The sequence below is a fragment of the Bombus fervidus genome, chromosome 8 (assembly GCF_041682495.2).
Source record: "Bombus fervidus isolate BK054 chromosome 8, iyBomFerv1, whole genome shotgun sequence".
Taxonomy (NCBI): Eukaryota; Metazoa; Arthropoda; class Insecta; order Hymenoptera; family Apidae; genus Bombus; species Bombus fervidus.
Genome location: NC_091524.1, coordinates 1,534,692 through 1,559,255, shown reverse-complemented (window position 1 = coordinate 1,559,255; position 24,564 = coordinate 1,534,692). Strand labels below are relative to the sequence as shown.

Sequence of the window (24,564 nt, the reverse complement as noted above, 5' to 3'; positions counted from 1 at the left end):
ACGATGCGTCGATATTCGAATTCGCGGTAGATGTTCAACTAACGGGTAACTGAAAGGCAAAATACTAATTGATATATGTAATTGCTCAGATCTTTTGTGGTAGTCAGATTTCAATGTTCGCAGAGAACGAGCGAATGATAAAACCAGATAGAACAGTACATACCGGAAAACCCTTCGAGCCACGGGGGGACGACCATCCGGCCATTTTGTCATTGCGCATCCTGAGCAATTCATTATTAGCTTTCCATCTTCTGGACTGAAGATCGCTATTCTTCTGAAATCGTTGCCTGTAAATGGAAAACTGTAAGAGATCTCCCGCTTTAGTATAAACGAGTGACTCTCAACGAATTGAATAATCGGTCAAGAAGTAACCGGATAGGATAAATCGAAACAAGATTTTAATTCTCATGTTCCCCCACTTCGTTTTCTATGCGTTTCCTTTCGAGCAAACAAATTAAATTGCTTGGGATTTTCATCTAAGAAGGAACGCGGCTTGTAATTATTTCGACTTCGTGTTTCTACCTAAACATTTGTTTCGTGTTACAGATTTGACGAACCCAGAGCTTACGACATAAGGATAACAAGTTTCGTAACGTGCAAGGAATTCAATTATCGAGAAGAAGGGCTGAAAAAGTTGAAAGCTTAATTCCTATCCTTTATTCCTCTCACATCTATCTGGAAACCCATCCGTCCTCCTACAAAATACCCTTTCCCAGCCGTGATTCACTTGTGCGACATGGCCGATAAAGTCGAAAATATACCGAGTTCTAAAGAGGAGACAACTCGAGACTATAGAATTCCTATTTGTATTGGTATAAGCATGACTAAACGAGGGACTTTCCAAGGATTAAGTCTGAGTTTACTTTTTCGGACATGTTACGGAACAACGCTTCAAAATAGATTAGATTTTATTTCCGAAATCGGATTTTAGCGTGTCTTGCGTAAACTCCCTGGAAAGTGTAGACAGCAGATATGGTTGATCGCTTGGATTAGAAATGTTCTATCAAGTTGTTGTCTTCGTACATTTTATAGGCCGGACGCTATTGGGATTTTTTCTCATCAGCTTAATGACAGTAGCCAGATACACAAAATAATACTCATTTTGTTTCATTTTCGGTTTCCGCATACCAAAGCGTTGTTGTTTTCGAGGACTGAAGATAAAGGCAGTCTGCCTTTTTCTGTCGTTTTTTAAGCAGCGCATTCACGGACACTGCCTACGTGTATCTGTTTCGTGAAGTTTAAGCGTATACCTCGATGCTTTTTCACCTTGACAGGTATTGGAGTTTCTTCTGCACATTGAATTACTTACCTCCTAAATTGCACGTAAACTCGTACTACATAGTTTTTTCACGCGCCGAATTTGCAAATTCGTCCTCGCAGCTTTTTAGGAACTTATCTTATGATAATATAGTGGTTACCGTAATATAACAAAGTCATATAATCGGTCTGACATCGAAGTTTATATATTCGTAGCATAGTTGCGATATTGCTACTTTAGCTGATCAAACATTTTCAATTTCATTGGCTATAATTCTAGAAAATAATGAAAAAGAAAAAATTGTACAGTTTTGACAGTATATCATCGACTAAAATAGAATATTCGCCTAATTATCATATTATTTGGCTTTAAACAAGACAGATGGATCTAATCCCGATTAACGTCTAAAGTTAGAAAACATTGCCTTCGGCTGTTGCGGTGCGTAAAAAGAAGAAGGAAATAACAGACGACCGATCTTTTTTTTCTATTCCCTGTCTTCGTGATTATGCTTGGAAGTTAAATATGCAGCCCGCGCCAATGTGAATATACCCGGTACAGGATTTGATGGATTACAGCCGTAGGATCTCGAGTGTCGACTGGTTGGATGAATGAAACACTGTGGGAGAGGTAAACTAGGATAAAAAAAAAAATGTACAGAATAATGGTAACAGAAATTGTGGAAGTAAAGGAGGAAACAGTTGATGGTATCCAACTTGTCCGAACTAGCGAAGCTTCTTTGTAAACGCCGCTGCCTATCGCTGACGGAAATTCGTGCAAGTTCGTTGACTTTATCAGAAATCGATGCTTGAAGCGCGGTTCAGAAAAAGGAGCTTCTTCTTCGAAGTTTGGGCAAGGTTAGCGAGCAGACAACTAGCCGTTGTATCGTAAATAATCGTTCAGCTATATGAACTGCGTAAAAGAGTTTGGAAAATCAGTCGATTCTGGTAAATCCCTGGATCCCTGGATATCCGTACAGGGAATTTGCCAACTTTTCCTTCTCTTAGAAACATCTTACCGAAAGACATAAATTCTTTCATTGTCAGCATCCGAGATTAACCGATTTCGTACAGTTCCCAGCGGAAAGATCATGAGAAATTTTATAAATTCAAGGTACCAAAGTAGGTAACGCGAATCAACTTTTACGAAGATGTTTGACATACATATATCATGAAGGAGGGTGGAAAAATAGGACAATTCGGAGATTTTTAGCCGTGTTATCGCTGGATACACATATAAGTAAAGTAAAAAGTAGGGAAGGAGATAGGACATAGAAAGTAGGTAGGAGGGAGAAACGTTTCTTATCGGGGCATTTAAAAGATTGTTCAACCGTCTTCCAACGAGATATTTGTAAAACAAGAGGTAGAAGAACGAAAGAGTGAAAAAAAGAAAGAGAAAGAGAGAGAGAGAGAGAGAGAGAGAGAGGCGGAAGAGAGGAAAGAGCGAAGGAGTAATGAATCTTGGTCTCAGTTTCATGGCGCTTGTAAAGGTGTAGATACTTTGTAGCAGATTGATTTTCGATCACGTTAAAAAGGCGATATTCCATTAATGTGTAAAATACATGGAATAATTTTGCAAAAAGTCCGATTAAATATCGTCCATTAGTCATCGATTGAACGAATTGAAATTTAAACGGAGAAGTGATTCTGATGCAAGAACGCAAGTGTCGTTAACACGAACGGCGCATCGAGGTCATACGGCTCGAAAGAAGGCTTAATTTCACAAAGACCTGCACGTCCGTACGTTCGCGAGGATGGCGTTTCGAGGCCACTCAAACAGTGCGCTTGCGTCGTTATTCGGAAGAATTCAGTCCGTGATTCTTGAAATGTATGGAGGCAAGCCAACTTCCGACAATTTACACGAGTGACATTTGTCGAGATAAAATTTGCTGGAAAAAGTTTAACACGATATATTTATTGGTCGTGTTTGATGTTGCGGAGACGCGAGGTTACCTCTTGGTCGGAATGACGATTAATACGAATTCGAAGTAATACATTCCGGCCTTTCTTGTTTTCTATCTCTGGTTTTTCTCCTTTCTCACGCACGCTCCCTTTCGCTGCCGATTCCTGAGGGTCCTCTCTCATTAATTATTCATCGGCTTCTTACCGACATCCGGCGGATAGAATGGCAAACATCCTTGAACGTGTTCGCACGAAGCTCACGCCGATCTCGTTTCGTGCTTTAGATCGCGGATCCGAGTAGCCGCAGTCTTTGCCGTGTCGGCCACGCGAAAAGCTTCATGCGCGTGACACTGAGATGTCCTTATGGCTCTTTCAACTTCAGTTCCCACGCTAGCTTTTTCCAAATTCTTCTACGCGCAACCTTCTTGGCTGTTACGAAATCGCAATTAATTATCGCTCGATACGTCATTTTATATGGATGAGCCATTGATATTTTTTCACGCAGCCAATTTTTTTATTTTTGTATTTCGAATAACACGCGAACAGAGCATCGCGCACGTGAATTCTCCGTAAATATAATCGACAGATTCGTGTGTCGTGTGAACGTTCATTTGATAAGAAATTGACGCAAACAGGAGCAGCGAGAAACAGTGTATCGCAATGCTTAACAATTCGGGCAATCGTACGTAACGCATTTAACGGAGGAATGCATTAGGACGAAACCGCTATCGTACCGACTGAAATCATATCGCTGACGGAACATTCAACAATGGGAAGTGTCAGTTAACTGAGATGCGAGAACGCACGCGGTATACTGCGCCGTTAGGTGGGCACAATTGTCAGCAATTTCCAGCCCTGTTTCCTGATTTGCCCTATTACACGTCCGTCTTTATTCGTGTACCATTACACTCGATATAATTACGAGTAAATCGTACTTGTACAAAGTTTACTCACCGTATATCTGAGAGAACGCTGTGATACCCACTCGATCAGCTCCATCGAACGACACCGGTCCCTAGAACGAACGATGACTAAACTATTCATTTCGATTGACCTGGAAAACCTCTATTAACTATTTTGTCCGCCGATAAGTTCATTATTATGATACTCATTGTGTTTTTTTTAATAAATACGTTTCTTCTTCTCCTCGATACGTGTCGTTCATGAAAATTCCCAAAGATATCATTCTATCGCTCTAGTGAATTATCGATGCGAAAGTTTGAATGCTGGATTTTGGATGATGAAAGCAGAATGCTAGATGATTTTAGTTTCACGAATGTACGCGTATCGTTATTTGCACATAGGCCGAATCAAATGCTTAAATACTTGAAGAATAGGTGACTTCATGAATTCTCATGCATTCCTCTTTTATCGGTCGAGTAGTATTTCATACTCACCGAAACTCCGTTAAAACGCAAAAGTTTCAGTTGTTCCAGTAGTCGCAACGCAATGTCCTTTCTAGCATGCGTATATTGGACTACGCTAATGTTGTCCTTATTTAAGATGTTTTCGGTCTTTTCCAAAGCAAGTGCCATAGCCCAGACGGCGTCGTAGGTCTGTCCTTCGAACTTCGAGTCTGTCGCGCTTCTTTTTCTCAATTCCAACGTGAAATTGTTACTCGTCTGTACAGAAAATACCGTTGCTGTATTACGGCTAATCGGGTAATATAATTCGAGTTAATGCGCAAGGTTATATTTAAAACGGAACTACTATTCTTATCTATTTTTATCGAGTGTACTAGTAGTTAAAACGAAGCTCGTGTAATCTTTTGAAAATAAGGTAGCTGTTTGTTGTAGTGATCCTAGCTTAATCAGCCTTGACGGCGAAGGTTAAACAGAAAGAAAAGTTGTCGTTTCAGTATTCCATAGTAACCCCTTTAAAAACAAATTTCTTTCTTATTAGCTTATTTGGGGAAATTGCGCCATGTAAGTAAGAAAATTGCCGTAAGGGGTAACATTTCCGAATATTATTCTCGAGACAATGAATAGCATTTTTTCTATAATAATGAGAGCACTTTGGGCGACTCGATAGTTTTAGTGAAACATCAATTCTCTTTCATCCGATAGTGTAAAAACGCGTCTTTCACGCAAATAGTAGATATTAACGAATTAATCGGTACAGTTCGATGTAACCAAAAAAACGAGAGAACCGAGTAGTCGCTAGTATTTGTCGGAGAGATCAAAATTCATTATGTTAATATAACGCTGCGTGCAGATTCGAAATGCCGATATGGCAAAACAAATGTATTACTAATTTCATTTTCCGTTATTGAACGTTACGGACGAGTTTGAGAGAAATTCTATTTCCCTCGTTTATCATATTTCTAGCTAAATCGATTAAACGTGCATGTTCCGGTGGGAAACAAATGGATCACGAAAACTATTTACGCGAATTTCGGCTGAACAAAGAAATGTAATATATATATATCGGGTTCTCATTATGATTAGGGTTAGGGGCGTGTAATGAATCTTTACTGGAATTAGCCATCGTTATTATACAATCGAGGTAATGTTTATTAGCACAAGTGTGGATATTACAGAATTGACAAGTAACCGTGGTGATTAGACACTAATGACAATGGTCTTAGGTTCGATAACGAATCCACGATCAATGGAATAACAAAATGTGCTTCCTTCCAAAGTCTAAATTGTACTCAACTTGCTTGTCTACGGTACAAGTATTACTAAACTAACTCTTTGTTAGAACGTAGAGTATTCACTGAACGTAAAGACGTTGTTTTCCTCGCTGATGAGATCGCACGAGAGTGTCCTCCCCGTCACGGTGATGCTGCAGAGGAAAACTATTATGGGGTATGTCTAAGGACACGAGATCATCGAATTCGTCGAGGAAAACCTTCGTTCGGAAAGCGAGGGAAATGGACGTTGCTGTTAATTGGTTAATTTCTATATTGGTAATTAGAGAAGGATGCTAGCCACCCTTAAGAGAAAGTTGCTAGCGGGAAGCGCCGTTCGCGAGAAAAGCAGATTTTCCGTATCTTCCCGTAGTAGGTGATAGATTTAGGGACTGTTAGGATAAAGACTGTTTGTCCGTTTGAAGGACTTTAGTTAATTAAATCCTAAGATTTATAGCGGGTCCTGAGGCTAGCTGAGCATGTACTGTAGAGATGCATCGACATCTGGTAATTATCTTGCCCGGAGAATAGGATCTATGTGTGGCGATCCACGGGACAGAAATCGTTGGAATGTTTACTGTCGAGTGCCGCTACAACTATTTCTTTTAAGAAGAGCTATACAATTACTCCATACCTTTATTAGGTAAAAACGTTCATCCCGTGACCGCGGCTACGTTTAGCGACTAGTTGTCACTTCGAGCCCAAGCTCATTATCACAAATCTCGGACTAAAGTATTAGGGATTAATTAGGGATTAATTAGGGATATAAGACTAAAGTATTGGGTGTTTTCTCAAGAATTCCAAAGGGAAAGCCCTGGTGTCCTTTCATCTCCGATATATATGTATGTGGCTTCTCAAAGTCAAAATTCAGATCGTTGTAGCAAAGGTTGTCTCTTATACGATAGAACATTCTGTTCTCTTCTCGTATTGTTTCGTTCCTCAGAATATGCAAATTGGACAACCGACATACGTTGCAGCGCGTCTTCGTTTTTGACTCTGATATCGTGAAAACTCACGGGACGGTGAATTTCCACGTGCGCGCGTAAATATTCAGTATAGTTGAATGCACTCAGAATTATTCATGATGCTGTTTGAAAAAGTATAAAGCAAACTGTTTCGTAACAACTGCGAGTCACTGAGGGTTGGATCTATGAGTTTCGGCGGTGTGACGGTACCGGAGAAGAGTTGGCTATGTTGAAGAAACGTAACCAATTCCAGAGCACGTTCCGTTCGAATTTCGTCGGGATCAGGTTCTTCCCTCGTGAAATGTAATTAGCAACATGTGAGTTCGTCATTAGCTCGATTGCTCGAACGTGGAAAGTTCGATACGAGGAAGCTGCTGGCCATTATCACACTCTTTCAACCATACCATTTCACCGACGCCTTTCTCTAATGGACGCGAAAACAGGTCTGCGTGTGTTATACAGCTATGCCAGCTATAACGAGCATGTACATGCCAAGACTACACGCTTCTCCGTTAACGCTTCTAATTCTCGACAACGACGTTGCATATATTATTAAGTATTTCGTCAAACATCGACCGAGACTTAATTAATGGAAGAAACTTTGGTTCAGTGGCGATTCGAGTAATTGCTGTAATCTATAGAAAATATCGAGAGACTACAAAAGATTTTCTACTGCAGAAGGGCTATTCTAGTCAAAGAATTTTGGAGAAATGCTCCGTTTTCCAGTTTAGTATGGAACTTTTCTGGAAAATATGTCGGTAACTGAAAAAGTACTTACCAGACCCGACGAACTTATTTCGTTTTCTAAGGCAGCGCCATGACTCTCGACGATGATCAAACCATTCTGAGTTTGAGAGAGCTGCGAGGGCGTACATTCTTCTGGTTCCGAGTGCAACGAATTAGCCGTCCTCTTCGATAAGTCGATCGTGTCACCTGGCAGAATCCATGCGTAGTCCCCTCCGTGCATACCCAACTTCCAAGCCTGGCAGAACAAGTAAAGAAAAAGTAAAAAAGATAGAACGGTTAATAGGAGAAGCGACTAACGGAGTTACGGAATATTTAGCGAAAATGTTCATCTGGCTGCTGAGAGCCGCTGGTTTACGGAGTTAGATAAGACGAGCTTTAGACCTGGCTCTTAGTGGACGCTTCGCGCTCTTATGTTTCCTCGAATATATGGGTTACTTGGATAACTCTTTTATTTTTAAAAAGGAGCGGATGGACTCGTTACGGAGCAAGACGTTTTACAGTTCTGCAGTTTTACACAATTTTCTCTCATGTCGTATGTACCTCGAAATTAACGCGGCGTTACATTCTCCGACAGTGCAATACATTCGACTTCAAGGATCGACCATCAAATGCACTCCCGTTAAGGAAAAGGAAGCGATTGTAGAGAATTTCCGAGAATGGAAATTGCATTCAGGGGATCGAACAGACGTGTTGACCTACTATGAATATTTACTATGATCTCATCAGACGACGGACAATCGGAGTAATGAGAAATGACTCCAAGATGGAGATTATTTTTAGACCCTTCGAGATGTCTTTATAAAATATACCCCATTTTTCGCATCATCCATTCCCTTTTCTTCCCACTCTACTTTCGTTTATTTATCCTCGCATACCGATTTATTTCATCTAACGCGCAACATATTTTTGGCTATATATATATACTAATAGAATGTATTTTAGTAACGTCATTTGTCAGTTAGGATGACATGGAACGGACATCGTTACGGTATTTTATCTTAAATGATGTATCATCCCTTTGACGTTATACAGTTTTTATATGCTACTAGTAAAAACTTTTAACGCGGATCCCTATAATCAATTTCCCTTCTGTTCTCAAGCAGCAAATTTCTTACTCAGCCAGAGAGTTTCACGCAACCGAAAGATGTCATTGCGTTGACTCGGAAGAGACCGCTGGATATATATTCGTATGCAGCGTTCCTATCCTTTCCGGCGTGACTCGACTCTTCTAAAGCTTTTAAGTCCGGAAAAAGAGATCGCCGGCCGGTTATCGGGAAATCATCGTCGGTCGTATTTACGCCTCATTGTCTTTCGTCGCTTTGCATAGAGACAAAGTTAAAAAACTGGGTCACGTTTGAATGGCGCGCCCTAGTCATCCAAAGATGCAGACTGTCCTGTGAATTCGCAACTGTTGTCATGCGGAGGCATCCGATGAAAATGAGAAATGTGCCTGGAATACGTAGACATAATATTGTTCTCAGTAGCAAAGAAAGGGCGAGCGAAATATTTACCGCTCGAACACGCGATTTCACGTAAATCAGGACTTAACTTTTCTTCTCGCTCGGAATTATCGCCGACATTAAAACCGATAATAGAGAGATATAAATTGTACTTCTACACTCTATGTGGATGCATCGAATGAATGCCACGAACTATTTACAATTTGAATTATAAAAAGCGAAAATCTCGCATTATTTTCAGCTGGTCTCGACAAAAATTCGTAATTATTTTTTAAGAAATTAGTCCGTAATTCGAGGACAGTCAATTGGTTTAGCAATAAATTTTGTTCAGACGCGTCACGAAACAAAGGATGCATCCGCTGTTTATAAACGACACCGTTCGAGGCTACGAGTTTCCGTGTAGGCGTTATCTGTATTTTCGGTTGATTTATAGGAGAAACGTTTCCGCGTTCCATGTTTCGTTGTACGCGCAAAGAAAAGGAAAAACCTTGCCTCTGAATACATATCGACGTAATAAACGGCTGATCCTGACCCGTGAATATTAAACATCGGAAAAGTAACGAACAACACAATCGTTTGAATGGAGAAGATGTGAATATCGTCGATTTAATGCTTACGAACATCTACGCATGCGTTATTGCCTGCCGGCCGTAGTTACTTTCTGATTGGCAATAATACAATCGGTCAAGATATTAGAGGCGTGCTCCGATGAAAAATCGTTTTCACAAGAAGCACGATTGCTTAGCTGCTTGGTAAATTTAATCTTTTTCCTCTAATAAACACCTAACTATGTATCTTTCGAGTATGTGAAACAAAGGAAAAAGATCGAAAGCAACTGTGAATCAAAAATTTACATTTTTATGTAAATATTTCTCGCGGCTATTTACATACTACTTCTGACATTCGAGGAAATAAAAAAGGTCCTATATAAGATATACCTACGTGCGATTCGATAGAACGTTTCTAGTTTGGAGGACTTAAGAGATATAATTTAAACGATACCGAATCAAAAGAGAATGCGAATCAATTGGAATCTTAGAAATAGATAGTAATCAAGAGAACACCGTTTCCTATACTCCAACAACGCAACTTAATTTCGACATGCAGGCGACACAAAGGCGAAAATCAGAAGCGCGAAAACCTGATGTTTACACTTCCGATGTTGGAAGCACGAAGAAATCACCCAAATTTTCATCCTTTCTGTTCCGTGATTAATTTTGCAGTGATAGTTTCACGAGTCACCTCAATCAAGTTAATATGTCATGTAAATGCAATTATCTATGATTTTCTTTAAAGATTATTGCTCATATCGTCGAGAATATCGATTACTTTGAGTTAAGTCGGTAAGTTGCGATCGAATTTACATGGTTATCGGTATGAAAACTGATTAGACAATTAAAAAATTGTCTGATAAACAAGCTGCCGAGCAGTTCTTGGAAATTACTGGTCTTGAAACACAAAGCCATTGACATGATAATAGTGACGAGGGAAAGAGAAAAGGACAACGAGAGAGAGAGAGAGAGAGAGAGAGAGAGAGAGAGAGAGAGAGAGAGAGAGAGAGAGAGTGCGTCCTACTTCAACACAATGTTCATTATTCGCGTAGCGGGGACACAGGCTATGACCATGTGTTTGCATTTCATCGATTTTCGCCTGAAAATCGAGGCGTAAAGTCCTCCGCGATAGACAAATTTCAATTTATCGCGTAGAATAGAATTGAGTTCGTGAAGTTTGTGTATGTCGTGGAACCTTTCGTGGGCGTTGAAACTCGAAAATAATCTTTCTCGCGTATTATAATGTCACGGTGGTAACATCAAAAAGGGTAATTCTCATGGAGATAGCGATTTTATGAGCGCCTGTAAAAATCGAACTGTCGTCGATGTGCGCTTGAACGTTCGTAAACTCGCGACACATTTAGCGTGTAACGTGAAGCGTTTTATTTCCGCGTATTTTGAAGAGAATTGTCGGTGTACTGGATTACCGGAGAGTGATAATAAAAAAAAGAGAGGCGAATCTTGGTGCAGCGTCTTGATAAGCTCCGCGTTCGAAAGCAAAGCTAACTCAAGTCCATCTTTTTCATGATTGAGTTATGTATAACATCTTACTTTTTCTTGTCACTTCCTTCCACTCCTTTTCTTTTTGTTTCGCCCTCCTTTTATTTTAGATCTCTTTGTATATGTAAATAAGAGCAGTTTGTAAATGTATATCAATAATCTGCCATCTTGTAATTACGAAATTAATACACTTTTAAACAAGAAGTTTTTCTGTTCTATTGTGGCATAACGGGAAAAGACGTGATTCAGTGTGGCTTTCAGATACAGAAATATTTTTAATTTTTAGCATTATCTTTCCACGAGTCATTTCCCTGTGCGTGACATCTACGTATAATGACCTTTCGTGAAACGATAGGATTGCGAACGTGACATTTCTGTCCTTGAACCGATTTTGATCGTCAAAATTTGAAATGACGAAGTACGCTGTCTAGGGTTCCATACTTCTTTTTTTAGTAATGTTTATTAAAAGACTGAAGCTTCAAGTGAATTCCAGGTCAAATTTACATAAAGCTATTGCATATAATGGATACAGTGATTTTTGTTATTGCGTATTGTTTGGCAAAATCAACGCGACGTAAAACTGCCCCACGTTTTGACATTTAAAACTTTTCATCCCAGAAGTAACTCGACTTTGGCCACCGTTATTTTTCCGCACTAGAATTACGCAATTGCCAGAAGCATATTCTACCATTATACAATAACGGAGTTTAGCCGCGAGGCGAAACGAACTTGCATCCATGAGTTTTAGTTTCTGTCAAAGATTTACCTCGCAGAAAACGCGTGGCGCCAGTTGTGGTGAAAAACTCCCGATGATGATTCGTGTGTCCAACTCCTGTAATCGAATAAAATTGCATTTCAACAAGGGGGATTATTCTCTTCCGCGCTCATCTCAAGCACCGCATCTTTCATGCAACTTTATCGTATTAGGGCGGACAAGCAATTAGTTATGAAGTGTGATTAAAGACGCACGGAGCATCACGGTTAATCGAATTATTCGCCTTGCTCGACACGGCCTGATACGCTCTAATGTACGATAAATAGTTTTTCGGAGAATTTTGCCGTGTATTGTAGCGTCTGATATTAATTTTACAACGGTCAACTGTTAAACGCTCACATTGAAATTCTACGCTTTTTGACAGATTTAAAATAGCTTGTATGTGTCTCGTATTCTAAAAAGTAAAGTGAATGTGAAAAGATTTCCAACGAAAGATAGGGTTGCAATCGTAGCAACTAAACGTAGCTATACATCATAACTGTATAGTACGTCGGGTAGCCACGAATCTCTAGCATATTCGATAAAAAAAATTCAATGAGGTTTAAGTCTAAGCGTGCCTTACTTTTAAAGTTTGCAGCTGTTCCTTGTAATCGTTTTCTGCGAAGGTGATAGTAGCGGTGCACGTAATATTCGCTTGCTCCAGTTCCGTGACTAGATCGTTCACAGCCTGAAACGAAAAAGTGATACTGCAACGTCCTCGCAGCAAAGGAGGCAAATGTTAAAGTTGTACATTGCTTGTATCATTTAGAGACAAATGTAGTAGATTTTTCTTATTAGACACGTATTTCATCATAAGCAAATCCTTTATTTTAACGTGCTCTGTCGAAGGGACTAAAGTTTAATAGCTAGTTTACACACTGTTCGTCACATGGGAATTTTGAGTGGCGCAATGGCAATCTATTAAACTAAACACATAGGTACTCGAGAAGCTGGAACGGCGTGTATCTTTGATTAAACTTCCTTGTTGAATGCTACATCGACTCATGTGCTTACCAGAGAATACATGTCACCAGTTTGCGAGAGAGCGGTAACAGTGTCCCACCCAAAATGTTTGATGAGTGCTATCCTGGCAGAGTTGTGACTTGAATCCGGCGCTACGGTTCGTAGGAAAAGCGGAAATTCGGTGGAATCCGAGAGGGCAGGTGCGGTGGATCCAAAGGAGACTTGTATCACGTTCCAGTAAGGTACGATTTTGGCTAATGTTTCCGTGACCTCGGAACAGGCAGTGCCCAGTAACAACGGTATTAGATCGTTCTTCTTTGCCGAGTAGAGAGCATGGAAGAATCTATCAACCGCCACCCCGGAATCGCACTAAAAAAGTAAAAAAGGGACATTAGTACGATATTACAACGTGCCTGTTATAAATTCAACGCGTTGTATAATTCGTTTGATATTACGATATTTTGATAAACCGGTGCATTTATTCCGTCGCAACTATGATATCACAAAACAAATACGAAATTATGATTTATGAAAGGCGTCAACGACGTGACGTCGTGAAACAAACCCGTTTGTGAAATCGGTGGAAGAAGAAAGACGTGTTTCGCATAGAAAGTAAGCAATTATGAGGCGCCATGTAACGAGAGGCAAGAAAAAGAAGAAAAGGATCGCAAACACTTTGGCTAGATTGATGTACATGTGCGTGTATACGTCCGTAAGGAAGGTGAGGTGAGAGAAGACGGACCGGTGAGCCTTAACGAGCAATTATTCAACGCGAGAGGGTGACTAGGGCGGACTCGAAAGCTCGCATACAGTTGAAGAGTCTGCCTTATACCGTGCAATCCGGCGAGATACCGAGATGGAAGAAAATACAGAATTTTCGAGATGAGCTTCGATTCCGAGTTCAACTTATCGTACGTTGTTGTATTTTTATTCGATTTCGAATCGTTGCGGTACGTCTTAAACGGGTAAGGCGAGACGGTTTTCTTCGAGAAAATAGAAATTTGGCTAACAACTGTGGAGAAAAGTCGCGTTCGCCTTATTGCTACCGACGTATTCGCAACCATTGATGTTTACACAAAGAAGCGTCTCGTGATGCTTAACTTGATTATATTTAAGCTCGGTACGAATTTAAGTTGTATTTCCTATTTGCAAATCTTTTGCGTTTAAATGAACGTGATACGTATAAACATAGAAGCGCGGATTCTATCAAAATCGTGTATATTTCTTATAAATACTGTTACAAAGAATGTTTCAAAGGAAGCAGACAAGGAGATTAAAATTACAGTTTCCACGCCACCACGTTTCGAGGTGCAACTTTCCTGGAGGAATTTACAAAGGAGTTCAAACATCGCGGCACAGGTCACAAGCTCGTATGCCTCTACCTTGATCCGACATACATATAAACGCTAGAACGCCGTGAAAGTTTCGCAATGAAAGGCCGACCACTCAACGATGCGTTTAATAGGACTGAATTAAATGGTTCACATTTTTAACCTAAAATCGACAGTATTGATCGTTGATCGATATGATTGGAATCTCAGACATTCTCTTTTAATTTTCTTATTGCAATCAACGGGAACGTGACTAGAGTTTTGCGGAATTCACGACCATAGGGAATTCATAGAATCATTTCTTCATATACGGTCAACAAATTTCAAAAGTTCCTCAGCAATCTGTAAGGAAAGAATAACTCGATTAAAGCTAGCTATAATTTTACGTCGGACGAACCCCAACGTTATCACGTATTTTTACGTTTGATCACGTGACGTGGTTTTGTTTTAGACAATCATTGCATTTGGAATCCAAACGTTGATCTATGAAAACGGTGACGGAGAAAATTTCGCCAGATCTGGATATCTTTTTATTAGGAAGTTTATCCGAATTTATGATGTGATCAAGATTATAGATCTCTACAAAGAATTCGAAGGATTTTGTTGATTGCTAAAACACATTTAGTATCCGTTAATCGAATGTCATACCTCTATACGAAACGAGCGACCTATTTGATCATTATACTGAAGGAGAAAATTTAATAACTGCAAAAAATGTGGCAGCGATCTATCGAGCAATATCCAGGGAGAAAAATGACGCGTGATTCGTTTTCACCGAATGTCTTCGCGAAAAAGAGAATTTCAAGACAAAATTGTAAGTCGGCCAAATGAAAGCGTAAGCTCGAGGAATCTTCCATGACGTAGAGCTTATTTAACAAAGAACAGCTACTGCTATCTGTTTCCTGTCGGTGAAACGTTGACACAAAACAGATAGTACTGCTCGCTGAAGGGAAGAAACGCCAACAATATCGAACGATGAAAAGTATGATACACCTACAAAGTTTCCTCGGCTGTCAAAGCATTGCTGCAAAGAAATTAGCATTACGTGTTTAAGAATTTTGCAACTTTAAGTATTATATATGGTATATAGGATTATACGATTTCAGACGACTTTATATAAGTTCCGCGTATGATCGGGAGAATTTGAACTCGGGTCACAATCGGACGTAACTACTTATGTCGAACTCTATTCCGTTAGTGGTTTCCGACTGACGACAACCGTGTATGCCGTAAAGCGTCTGGTTGTACAAAGTTTGTGAGAAACCTTGCTACATTGTACCTTCGATAAACTATCATTATCAAATTAAGGGTGAACGGAGCATCAAAGTAGCGTTAAATGAAGATAGATTCTACAGCTTGCTCGACTTGTCGCGTGCAAACTTTAACAAAATATTTCTTTACACATCGGACTAATCTAAAAGCTATCTCGTACACGAAGCGAAAATAAGGTCCGTTTTAACTCCGCTGCCACGGCGATATATCAATTTAGAGTCGACGCGGTTGCAAGCACTCTGTTCTCTGAAAAGAGGAAAATTTTTAGGTTCCACGACAGCTCGAGCACTCGGCCTGATCTGCCGCCGCCTGTCTTTATTGAATTTTCAAAGATTTCGCCTCGCAGTGATACGGATTTATGATGCAGCATGTAAACGTTTTACAAGCTTTGACAGCGTAATCTTGAATGAACTAAGTTCATACTAAGGTTAACGTTTCTGTGTTCTAACATACAACTTTGTTTCGCTGCAGCATTATATTACGGAGTGACACAACTTCGTGTCCACAAGCTTAGGTGTTACTGCAACTCCAAATATCATGAAACTGTATCCTTCGGTACTCACGTTTCCTCTCACTTTTTAAGCTTCTCGCGCTGGATTTGATTAAATTAATATTTTAAATGTTTTTATTAAATCTTTATTCGGCGGTAACTTAGTGCAAAAAATGTCATTTTTCATTCCCTAAAATATTATTCTAGCGGCGTATTTCATTATAAATTTACCGATGTGCTTTTTTTTCTAACAGGAAATCGAACACCTTATTCAATCTGTTTTCTGTCAATAACTCCTACACCAATTTCGAATGATCATTTCGCACGTCAAGAAAATATTATTTCACATGCCGAATGATTTTATCACCTACATTTTATTTCAATAAAAATACGAGTTTTTGATATTTTCATAAAGCGTTCAATGCTGCAACTCCATTTTTTAATCGCGCATTTCATTAAACTCATTTGCCTTGTTTTGAAACTAAATTCTCGTTTGAAAACCGCTTTGGCTACGTTTTCGCTGAAAACTTTTAGGTACACTGCAATATCCATGCATATTAGATTGGCCTGACAGAAATTACCTATGGAATCTGTAAATTTTTATCGATATCTACTCGTGTGACGCGTTTGATTTTGCTCGGTTAACTATCCGTGACGAGCCAATTACCGTGTACGTGGTTAATCATCGCGTATTCACGTAATTGCTGGATCGTTCCCGTTCATTGTTCGTTATTAGTCCTTCTCGAAAAATTGAACAACCAGTCGATGGTTAAAATTGGACGATAGGCGAAGTTTTTCACCTAGTCCATCGTGAAAAAATGTCTACCTTTTATGATTGCGCGATATACCATAAAATATCTTTCATTTGTCACCATCGTGGCTGATCGCGCAATCAATAGACTGTATGAATAGGAGACGACGGCAGATAAAAGTATCGGATCTATCGCAACCTTAGCAATACGTTCGACGAGAAAAGGGAGTGGTGGAAGATGATGGAGTACAGGAATGACGGGTATATATGGTCTGTGAATTTTTTAGGAGCTGGCTCAATGAATGTATCCATATCCATAGTGCTGATCTCTATTTTCGTGGCTATTTCTCAAACGTTGCTGTTCTTTTCTTCCGTGATTGTTCTGGTCCAATAACATTGCTACGCGAGTAGACGTAAGAAAATTTTCATACGAGGGTCGAACAGAGGAATACATCCTACTCGAAAGGCGCCACTTCCATCGCACTTTTATTTAATCCTACCTTATTTATTGTATTGTAGTTTAGACGTGATATTACTTTCATGATACAGTTTTTCCCAACGACGTTTTTTACCAACACGCTTTATGCGAATATGTCCCGCCATTGGGAAATGCAAATGTTTCATATTTAAGATAAAAGTCTAATCGATAGTTACGATCGAGCTGTGTGATTATAAAAATGTGCAATGAAGAAATGACAAGCCCCGAAGATGAAGACGTTTCAAGCACTTCCAATAACGATCGAATTATTAGTTGACAAGTGGTTGTCCGATTATTGACTTTCCTCTTTCACTTGGACGTATAACGGAGATTCTCTCAAATTCACTGCAGGTTCTTCGAGATAGCTACCTTTATCGCCTCAAGTCACCCTTCTAACGACTGATCTTTCAATCGGACCCTATTTTTCCCTATATACATCGTAGTCCATGCCCTTTTGAAGAATAGAATTGAGGTGAGCGAAGCATAAAACGAAAATACGAATTCTATCGGACTTTCTCTTACGTCGATAAAGAGAAAAAAATCGGTCTTGGAGACGTTTCGTAAGACGATGCTTTTTGTTTGGAGCTTAATGGCGCTTAAGCTTGTTACGGTTAGTATATTGCTTCTTCATTAAGAGGCAGGGAGAAGTTCAGGTATTAAGATTGTCCACGGCATAAATTTGAAAATTTATTTCAAATGAAACTTTTTATTTTCGATGAATTTGCGAGTTAATAGCCAGATCGATTTGAAGAGCATTGAAAGAGAATACAAAAAGAATTGAAAAAGGAGAAAAAGGGGAAGAGAAAAAGAATTAAGAATAAAAGTACAGATAGGTCAATCGGGATAATAGCGTTTCTTTAATTGTCTTATATTTCACCGATTGATGCAAAACCTGTATAGAAACGATCTTTTTTATTTTACGCCTTTTTAATTATAATCGATTTTCTTTAGTTTTTCCAATTGGTTCCGGGGCAATGTCGATAATTGTAGTTCGATATATATGGTTTCGCCTCAGAATCGTGCATATGATCGATTTAACCTCTCAGTGTTTTCCTATTCATTTATATTTATAGCAGACCGGTCATGGGTTACATAGTTAAGATTATTTAATAAACTAGTACTAGAATACAAATAATTTAATGGATCGAACATATCCATAATTTACGTCCTCCGACACAATTTCAAAAATCTTCAATGGTAGATAGTACAGTTTTTGGAAGAGAACGTGCACAGTAGCCGCATAAAGCTGTTCTATCTTTCAGGATATGAACTAGAATAAATGATAGAAGATAGGTTCTATCGAGGCGCACTCAATCAATATGCGTGTTTGTACTTTGAATAAATACAAAAGTGCTTTCGTTGAACACGCATTTGCGTCTACGCTACGTTAACTCGCTTTCCGAGATTTCAAAAAGCCTTTAGTTGGTTCGACAGCAAAAAAATTGCTGTCGATAAATTTCAAAGTGGGGCCATAGGTTTTCAAAAGTCTCTACTTCGTTTTTGTATTTTCTTTTTTCACAGGTTAGTTCAACAATGCTAATAGCGATATACGGAATTATAATTTGATAATTAATTCGAAATAGAAGTAGCGCGACTCGATCCCAAAAGCTTGAAGAAACTACGTATTATCTTATTTATTAACATAGCTATATAAATTTTATATGAACAGCCAACACTGTTTCTGAATAATTGCCATGAAATAAAGTTTTAGTTGGTTTTGGCGTTGCATTCGATGTCGGAACAAAAATCTTATTTTCCATCCTATGAAGGGACAACTCCTATTTTACGCGACACCGATGTTAGTTCGCGCCACAGAGAATCGGAAAAAAGACGAGGACAAACTATTATTGTGTTACAATGTATACAAATTTTCATGAAACGCATACAAATTACCGGGGAATTTTCAAGGATCAACACGGGAATATTCCATTGATAACCATTTGTTTAATGCAAATTAAAAAAGGGCAGAGTGAAAGAGAAGAACGGAAAGGAAACGTGGAGAATAGTGTGCAGAAAAAATTTAGATCTTTTCGAATCCTTGATGAAGAGGACCACCTTTCGAGTACTTTAGCAGTGTGGGATTGGTTAAATTACAAATGGCCTACGGCCATTCCTTGTTCTAAATCCCATTTTCATCGAGGTTCTCGTATTCGTACGCACACAGCAAACAGAGAGAACGTAAAACGGTCTGACGACGCACTCCGATGAATGCACACTGTGAATTCAGCAAAGACACATAAAAGCTATGTAACGCTCCGAGCTCGTATGTAACGAAACTTTGTCTCACAGAGAAAATGGTGGACCACGAACGTCGAAGTTGCAAAATAATCGGTATTTTGTTTGTACCATGTAAAGTAATATAAACTGATTTTTGATAAACTGATTAAAGTAATATAAAAAGATTTATAAAAGAAAGACGCTTAATTTGGCTTGTATGAAAGTTCATAGGTAAGGTATCACTCTCTACCAGTTGAGGTGATTCTTTCCTTCATCTCTATCGTACTTTCCGACTGATTAATCGTGAAACATTCCCTCGCACAATATATCACGAAAGTTACATACTTGAACACAATAAGAGCGCAAGTGACGTTGCGTGAATTATGCTGTTCTAACTTTTTATTTCGTTTCGTTTCATTCTGTTTCGTTTTGTTTCGTTGATTCACTTTCCGTAAAGGTGCGCGTTTAAACGATCGGTAGTGTTTATACGAAGACGATATAGCACATAAACGGAAATTATTGCGGAAAGTAACAGTTTAATACAGCGGTTTTTCCCATACAAGGCTAATACAACTACACAAGTGTGCATTGTCCCGATTAAACAAAGTCTAGTGATTTAATTGCGCACCACAAAGTCACATTTTTTTTCAACGAAGCGTCAACGATCCTTGTTACACGGCGGTTATCAGGAACGCGTAGCCGCGCCTACGGAAAATGTCAGTTGATATAAACGGGGCGAACAAAACTTGGTATCGTGGAAAACAGTTTGACAGTTGTTGCGCGTAGTCCGGTTAAAAAATAATAAAAGCCAGGGTCGCTATCTCGCGGTTTAACTTCAGTTTAATACGAGTTCTCGTTACGTCATGGAATTTTCCTTTGCGCGAACCACAGTTTCGCCGGCTGGCTGCAGAAACAGACTAGAACCGAAATTTTAAACAAACATAATTTGCAAATTAATGCGGATCTAATTTGGAAGTGAAATTTTGATCCACATAGCGTTCAACATTTCGATGAGTTTATTGAAAACATTCTGTCGCGGGAAAAAGCGTGAAGTTATTAAGACGGCGAGAGCTTTGAGATTCAACAGCATGAAACACATGTTCATATATGCACATAATATTATTTCTTTGGAAGAAAAATTGTTACGCTACATCGAGATAGTCGAAAGCGTCGTCTTTTCGATGACCGATTCATTTTTCACGCGACAATCGAGATACGCGCGTATTCTTTGGAGAATCAGCGGCGATGAATATAAATAACGAAACTTTCTTAGCAAGTAAAGTATTTCGTGCTGTCGCCATATTTTACCCGCGATTTTTCCATCATAAAGAAAAGGCTGTGAATACATAAAATGTGCTGGTTGAACTCTTGAAAAATATATCCGATAGAATAGAAATGTTTTGTTTTTACCTTGGTATCGTTGTGAATAAGACGCAGACGAAACTTGGATAAGACATTCAATTCGTTGACACGTTCAACGGCTAATCTGGCTGCTTGTAACTCGCTAGTTCCTTCCGGTCTAGGTTCAGAACCTCGTGTCATCTCGAATAAACCTAAGATAGTTATGTTTATCTTTTCGGACGATTTCACGTTCGGCACTGTAACACTGGATTCTTCAATTTCTTCTGTGCCTTGGTCGATAGGCGACTCGTTCACCGAATACTTATCACTAGGAGATGTCAACATTGGAGAAAACGTCGAAGACGCAGAGACATGCTTTTCTTCTGAGAAAGACTTTCCGCTGGCTATATTGGAGGATCGTCGACCAGACGATGCGCCGGGCAGCCAAAGATCATCCGTGATGTCGTCGGCTTTCTCATGCTCTTCGATGGCCGCCTCCTGTCTTCGTTCCTCCTCTGTATTCTCATCGACTTTACGATGTCGGTGAAGGACGTCTCTGCTGGGACTTTTTGGTAGATCCGGTGGCATGGTCGACGGATATGACGCGATTGTGGTTTCGGGAATATCCATTTTAGGCGGACCAAAGTGCCTTCTATCAAACTTTTCGACTTGAGTTGCTATAGGCGGCTTGTACGTGACTTTTATAGGAAATTTCTGCGAGCCCTCGAAACCCGTAAAAGGCTCCTCGCTGCTTTCGTTCGAAGTCGGTGACAGATTGCCATTTACTTTCATCGAATGAACTGGATTCTCGGTCCCATTGTTTCTTTTCGCTTCGTAATTATCGGTGACTTTATCAGACCTATTTCTTCTGATAGATCTCGGGTCGTCGTTCTCCGTCAATTCCTCGCCGTATTCTTTGCAATCGTGAAACGATTCTTCTAATCCGAGAAGGTTCATTTTCATTTTTCTCTCCAATTTATGCTTCCGATCGAAGTTCCTTTTCATTCTGAGCTCAATATGTTTTTCATCGCGATAACTTACACCGTTCATCAAAGTCGTACCACCGATTTGGTCGTCGATATTGGCTAGTAGTATATCATTTTCCCGTCGAAACTTCCGCTTCTGGTGTCGCCTACGAGACTCGCCGTAGTAACCGTTCACAATATCAGCCGTGATCGTAGCGAATCGCGAGTCGTCGCGCAAATACGCACGATTATCTTTATCGAATGACGCGATGAACTTGTTCCTCACGTGGTTAACTCGTTTTAACGCACTCGTTCGTCTTCGTGAGATTCGATCGACGTGAATTCCTATCCCGTCGGGTTGATCCGATGAGTCAGAAATTTTGTACTCGTTCAATCCATGCTGTATCCATTCTCGAGGATCGTCGGGAACTCTTCGAGAATATTTTCTACCCGCGGTGTCGACGAGGTAAGGAAACGATGTAAGATCATGACTTTGAGACCTCGCCTTTTCATTACACGACAGTACGCTACGAACAGAGGCGAGACCGAGAAGGAGAAGGATTAGGTTGCAAGAAAGGTGAAAGGTCTCAGAGGAATAGAATGGCAGGAGGAGACGAGAGAAATCGCGGCGCGTATGGACGCGCGTCATAATCAGTCGCCGTCGCTGTTTCGACGACACAGGGCGCTTTGTCGGCTTGTCCTCATCTGAAAATTAACATACACGTACTTTATTCTCAATGCGGAATAGTATGATTTATATTCTCGTAAATATGTATATGTTGTTTTAAACCGTTTTTGAAACTGTGCAGAAAATTTCCAGTTTAATCGATTTGTCTGTTAACAAAGATTTTTCGCATACATTATATGTGTACGTGTATGTATATATCATTCTAGGTCGATCGTGTGATCGCGTGAACTCGTGGTAACGGACAATTAGCATTGCAAAAAGGGAGGAATAATGTTGTAGCGGTTATTCTGTCTCTTAATCGAATTTATAGGGACGGGAGATATCGTTTGCCACTTCTGTCTATTGTTTCTCCTTTATTACGATTAATAAATTCCAGCAAATCTATTCGCCGCACGAAACTGCCAACATCTGTCAACTTCAGTAACAATAAATATACTTTTATCGAGAAGTATCGTACCAAACGCTGTTTCTACTTCACGGATAGAAAATCTGTGCGCCCAGTCTGTTAACGTAATGTCGCAGAAACGAGAACACGTATACACACACAATTACACAGGCTATGTTAATGAGCTCTAGTACCCTTTTATGGTCGCGTTAGAGAAGCTTCTGACCTTCTTCGAATGAGCTAAGTACGCGTAAACGATGATAGCGATTAAACAATGGGATTTAGTTTATTCACTTCCCTTCGCGTTACGTAAAACTGCACTTGCGAGCGAACAAAGATTCCCTCTAGAAGTTTTAACGTAATTGACTTTCTATAGCGAGTAACGGCCGCCATTGTTACGCACTCCAATGTGACTTTTTAAACTGCGATACTGATGCAGTTTTATTGCATGCTATTTTCAGTGCTTTTTTTTTTTTATTATACATGAAAATGTCAATCGAATTTCAAATTTCTACGCATAGATATACGCACATATTACGTTTGTACAAGTTAGACCATACGCACGTGTAAGCCTAGAAATCAGTATCAATGAAAACAATATCTTCTAACTCTAATCGCATTCCGACGCGCGTGGAAATGTTGAGAAAATTGAGCGCTTAGTCAATAACGTTCCTAAATTCGATATTGTAACTCTTTTCTTTTTTGAAAGAAAAGGCGTTAAAAATTCAGTAGAGCTTTCGTTTAATCGCGTCTTTTTTAAGTATCTTCGTCGCGTTAAATCCTTATCCTTAATAATAGAATGTAAATCTGTGAATATGAATCTTGCGACTTAGCTTAACTATCAAGCATAGTAAATATGTGGTGTTTCCCGAATATCGACAGGTTTATCGAATCGACTGCGAGGCAGCATTTTCTACAGGTCGGTTTCATATAATTCCGCCTACCCTCAGTTTATTTCGGGCTGCTCGAATCGAGCAAAGAACAGAACCAACATAACCTGTGACACTTTCGATAGGCAGTCAGTTGTCAGAAGAGTGGAGATTCCGAAGTCTAAAGCAGAGGTGGTGGGCCTCTCGACCCCCTGACCTACCACACCACACCACGTGAACTCAAGTTTCTTTGTGCTTGGTCTGTTTCCTTGCGAAGAACAGATGAAAGAAAGAGAACGTAAATGTAGACTAATGGTAGCGTTACGTTTGTAAGTAAAGGGCAACTGAGAAGCAAATAAAGAGATGACATTCGTGTATATGTAGAGAGAGTTGCGTAACGTTTCCAACTGTTATCGATAGATTACTCGCTGCCCATTAAATTGTTCGTTACGGCATGGAATACAGCCTTCAAAGTCTTTCTCCCTGAAAAACTATATTACGACATTAAGAAAACGCTATAATAATCGTTAGATAAGTGAGGTGGTTTGTTTATGACTGAAGGCGCAAACACGAGATTAGTTCTTTTGCTAATGATGCGAGAATTCCTGCGAGGATGAACCGAAGCAGTAAAGAAAAATGTTTTAAAAAGTCAATCAGTTATGCAATCTTCCTTGCCTTCTTTAAGATTTGTAGCAGAAATAAGTTTGTAGGAAAAGATGCACGCTGTTGATGGATCGTACGAGCCATATGATTGCTTCTGCGTATCTGGAAACAGAATATGCCATTCCCTCGGGGTATCGGAACAGGGATTACTACTCTCGAATTCAATACTACGTGCATCTCGTTCACGTTCGATACACGTTTACGGCAGTTTCGCGAGATCTGTTCGTTTGCGGCGGATGTCCCGAGATCGTCACCGCGTTAGCGACGTCTAAGCACAAAAATTCATAGAAAATGAATAATCTATGTACAGTAGAAACTGCGGAGCAATGATTTAAAAATGTAATTTGATGATGAATTGTTGTTCGAGGACAGGGATTATGAAAAAT

The 24,564-nt window shown here is 39.6% G+C and overlaps 1 protein-coding gene across 4 annotated transcripts in view; it reads right to left on the bottom strand.

Moving 5' to 3' along the window:
* Nucleotides 1-24,564, bottom strand: part of Gaba-b-r3 (gamma-aminobutyric acid type B receptor subunit 3) — a 32,835-nt gene that overhangs the window by 5,899 nt on the left and 2,372 nt on the right. For 3 of the 4 annotated variants that reach the window (XM_072008321.1, XM_072008320.1, XM_072008323.1), the window contains exons 2-9: nucleotides 20,678-22,278; nucleotides 12,780-13,097; nucleotides 12,349-12,453; nucleotides 11,778-11,843; nucleotides 7,532-7,735; nucleotides 4,554-4,778; nucleotides 4,111-4,171; nucleotides 164-287 (exon numbers count right to left, since the gene is read on the bottom strand). In XM_072008321.1, coding sequence (XP_071864422.1) covers nucleotides 164-287; nucleotides 4,111-4,171; nucleotides 4,554-4,778; nucleotides 7,532-7,735; nucleotides 11,778-11,843; nucleotides 12,349-12,453; nucleotides 12,780-13,097; nucleotides 20,678-22,222 — 2,648 coding nt within the window. In that variant the 5' untranslated portion in view covers nucleotides 22,223-22,278. Of the gene's footprint in view, nucleotides 1-163; nucleotides 288-4,110; nucleotides 4,172-4,553; nucleotides 4,779-7,531; nucleotides 7,736-11,777; nucleotides 11,844-12,348; nucleotides 12,454-12,779; nucleotides 13,098-20,677; nucleotides 22,279-22,718; nucleotides 23,631-24,564 lie in introns of those variants that run through there. The other variant, XM_072008322.1, reaches the window with a different exon arrangement.